This window comes from Vigna radiata, chromosome 6, assembly GCF_000741045.1.
Source record: "Vigna radiata var. radiata cultivar VC1973A chromosome 6, Vradiata_ver6, whole genome shotgun sequence".
NCBI classification, from domain to species: domain Eukaryota; kingdom Viridiplantae; phylum Streptophyta; class Magnoliopsida; order Fabales; family Fabaceae; genus Vigna; species Vigna radiata.
The window spans coordinates 21,205,942-21,209,565 of NC_028356.1; the positions used below are offsets into that span (position 1 = coordinate 21,205,942).

At 36.5% G+C, this 3,624-nt stretch overlaps 1 protein-coding gene across 1 annotated transcript; it reads right to left on the reverse strand.

Annotated features, from left to right (window-relative positions):
- Positions 1-650: 650 nt before the first annotated feature.
- On the reverse strand, positions 651-3,624 carry LOC106762903. Its single transcript, XM_014647022.2, has 7 exons — positions 2,894-3,624; positions 2,194-2,334; positions 1,997-2,110; positions 1,733-1,906; positions 1,389-1,504; positions 1,081-1,168; positions 651-987 (listed from the first exon to the last, which is right to left on the reverse strand). Exons 1-7 carry the CDS (start codon positions 3,389-3,391, stop codon positions 982-984), a joined length of 1,137 nt encoding a protein of 378 aa, XP_014502508.1. The 5' UTR covers positions 3,392-3,624; the 3' UTR covers positions 651-981.

Sequence of the window (3,624 nt, forward strand, 5' to 3'; positions counted from 1 at the left end):
TAAAAAGCTAAAACTAAAGTTTATAACAAAATCTAAGTTAGAAGTAAAATATAGAACCATAACTTTAATCACCTACAAATCTATTTATTTAAAAAAGATTATAAATTATAACATGAAGAAAGAGATTTATATGTAATAATCAAATTACTCTTCATATTAAATATAATCCTATCTTTCATAAAATGCCAAACACTCTGATTGATTGTCATTTTATTTAAAAAAAAATATCATATATTATATCAAGACTAAATTTATAAAATCATGTTATCAATTAATATATATATATATTCACTGAGTATGAAAAAAACTTAAAATTAATTATATTTATAATAAATTTGATAAATACAATTTATATGTATGAACTTGAGTGCTAGATATGATTAAGATATCATTATATTATTAGTTACAATACTATGTTTTAATTACAAGACTGAAAGTTCAACACACATTAAGAATTCATCATTATCTCTTTCTCTTTTGTTTTAAGAAAACGAAAAGAGAAAATTACGGTTATTTATTTGAGTTATCCATTAGGCTGTGTCGCGAAGACATAAGTTACATGCCTAGAAGACCAGAGCAACACAAAATATAATTATCATGACGAGACATGATTATTAATCTCCCGAAAAGCCAACCCACGATCTATGGTCGAGCTCAGTCAACTCTTTTCTCATGTACAAATTTTAAAATGACATGTTTGAGGGAGTGAATCCCATCCTGACAAGGGTTTTAATACATATAACTATTGGAAGACAAGTTTGAACATAAATTATTTACTCAAAATTTATCAACAATTACATTATGTAATGTTTACAGAGGAATGTTGATGTTACCTAACATACATAAATTTCCGAGAGATGCAACATTTACACGTATACAATTAGCTTTTTCACGTTCCGCGCTATATATCTATGTCCGTATCAGGGGCAAAATCTGACTGAGCAAGGCCATATTTCTCCCACAGCTTCTGATCTATACTCTTTACTCCTGATAAAACATAACCAAAATATTATATAAATATGTACTTTTTTGCCAAACTCATTAAATAAGCTCACATAATAATTATTAATGATCATGTACCTCTGGAGGATGAACAGATTTGGTGGATGTCACTTCTGTATGCATCATAGACTCGGAGCTTTTTGCTTCTGATTTATCATTTGAAAATCTATTGATCACAAGTCTATGTTAGAACCAATGCCAAATTTTCACATGAAAATGCAGGAAAAACAAGAACCTTTCTTAGTTTTAAACTGCTAGAATTCACTGAGTAAGCATTGACAGAACCAGGTGTTTGCTAATTTATTTAATTCAAAAAGCATAGCACGCATATATTAATGCTAAACCTCTGATAAGTAGTACTTCAAAAGAAATCAAGATTAACATACGTTGAAAGTATGGTCACCCAAACTAGCTCTACGGTATCCACCCAAAGAAGTCTTTGCTCAACTGGTATCACACCATAGGTTATGAGATGTGCAAATGGCCACAGCTTCCAACCTGCCTGTGAACGAAAATATACGAAAGTATTAGAGTTTCAAATAGCAACATCCGCTACAGGTATAAACCAAATAAATAGATAAATTGGACTAATGATGCTTGTCAAAGATACTAAGTCATATGTGGTATTGGTACACAGCGCCAATATAGCGCGCCCGTGTTCAAGTTGTTCTCAGAGAAACATAATGATTTAAATGAAACAAATATATTTTACAGCCAGAGGATCTCTCACCGTCAACATGGGAAAGAACGTAGCCTTCAATTCATTTAAAATACTGATAGGAGGATCAAGACGTAGTAATGCAACAACGGTATAATATATGCTGTTCCAAATTGCTGACCAAGCAGTTTGATCAAAGACAACTTTAGCAGGAACCACCCACCATTCTTTGTAAGGAAATAGGTCCTGTTTAAATGAAAAGTTGCTTAGTCCATCAACACAGAAATTCCAAGAACCAAATCGAACAAGAAAAAGGAAATTATCATTATGCGATACCTCGCAAAAATGGTAATAGTAATGAGAAAGAGAACCATGAAGAGTAAAACCAACAATCCCAGATCTGAACATCCGGGCTCGGTCAAATTCAAACAGAGGTTTTCCTTCAAAGCACTGCAAAACCAGGAATTGTTAGATCACAATTAGCTATTTTTTCACAAAATTGTACTAAGAGTGCAGATAACACAGAAACTCACCTGTGCGATCCAGTCCCCAACAGAGTAAACAATCCCACTAATCATCATCTTGGCAAGAACAGGATTTGTCTTAAGAGCTTCCTCATAAGCAGACCAGTTGTGTTGAGGTGCATATCTTAGTATCTCATATAGCGTCCATCCCTGTATGATATCGAAAATCAAAAGCCATAGCAAATCATGAAAACCTCAACCCAAAACGCATACACATACTATGTAAAGCTTTTTATACCATCATTTAAATACAGACCACGATGTAATTACGTAAGTTTGTCCATTTTTAAAATAACTATAAAGTTATACATAGGAAAAACCAACAAATCTTACAGACAGTTTTTAGGTGCTTTTGATAGAGTTCCCCAATCAAAGTTTCAGTTTCAGATTCATAATCTTCATAATAAAGGTTTCAATTAAATGTCACTAACGAGGTCAAACTTCTAATTCTGATAGTAGAATTGCATTAAAAACACCTAAGAAATTATTGTAACTAAGGTTTATCAGTCTATTAAACTCAACGAGTACCGAGTTCCTCTAAAATTATCAAACTAATTACGCGTGTTCATGTGAAGAAGAAATAACTATTTCATTTTGTCACAACTAACTTCGAAGTAAATAGCAAAATAATTAATAATTAATCCTTATTTCTTAAAATAATACAGATCGAATTGAAGAGCACGTATTTGAGTTCCACGTTTTTCCTTACATGCCAGTAATCACTATCAATGGTGAGAAGCTTGGTGATGGCGAAAGCACCGGCGGCAAGCACAATCGTAGCGTTGATAGTTCTATCAATCAGCTTCTCCACGTCCTCCTCGCTCTCACTCCCAACCAACGCCGAAGAAGACGGCGAAGAGGAAGAAGAAAACCCTTCCAACGACAACAAAGCATCGTTCGCTCCAAATCCGTTCACCTGAGTCACCAATTCGCCGTCTGCGCCATCAATCTCGACGCGACTCACCACCACGCCCTCCTGCTGGTCCGTGACATCGGTGCTCTGCACGGATATCACGTCGAACTCCTCCCCCGCTGCGCTCGCCGCCACCGCGCGATTGTTCCCGGAGAAAATGCGGCTCCGAGAAAATCTCGGAAAGTCGTGCGCGCCGGCGCCGGCGAAGAATTTCGTGTGAGGAGCCCTCGGCTTGGGCTTCGAAATCGACGGCAGTAAGGCGCGGGGAGCGACGGTGCTATGGACAGAGGCCATCACCGCACGTGGTCAAGTAGCGAGGGGCGAGTGAAAACGACGCTGAATTTACTTCTCCAAGTTCGGCAGGCGCTGAACGCGCGCAGTTGTTGTCGTTTAGTGGTGCGCTTCGGAAAACAGTGCCAGAAAGGGATGATGATAGAGTATTAAACCGAATGTAAGATACCTAAGTTTGATTGGTCCAGTGATTCATGGAGGCTGTGGAAGATTAGCGTCCACACAAAATTGTTCAT

Excerpts from the sequence above, each read along its gene's own strand:
- LOC106762903 (XM_014647022.2), bottom strand. The coding sequence starts at position 3,391 with ATGGCCTCTGTCCATAGCACCGTCGCTCCCCGCGCCTTACTGCCGTCG. Across the intron at positions 1,907-1,996 it reads ACTATTACCATTTTTGCGAG|GACCTATTTCCTTACAAAGA; the intron begins GTATCGCATAAT and ends TCATTTAAACAG. Across the intron at positions 1,169-1,388 it reads TGGGTGACCATACTTTCAAC|ATTTTCAAATGATAAATCAG; the intron begins GTATGTTAATCT and ends TGTGATCAATAG.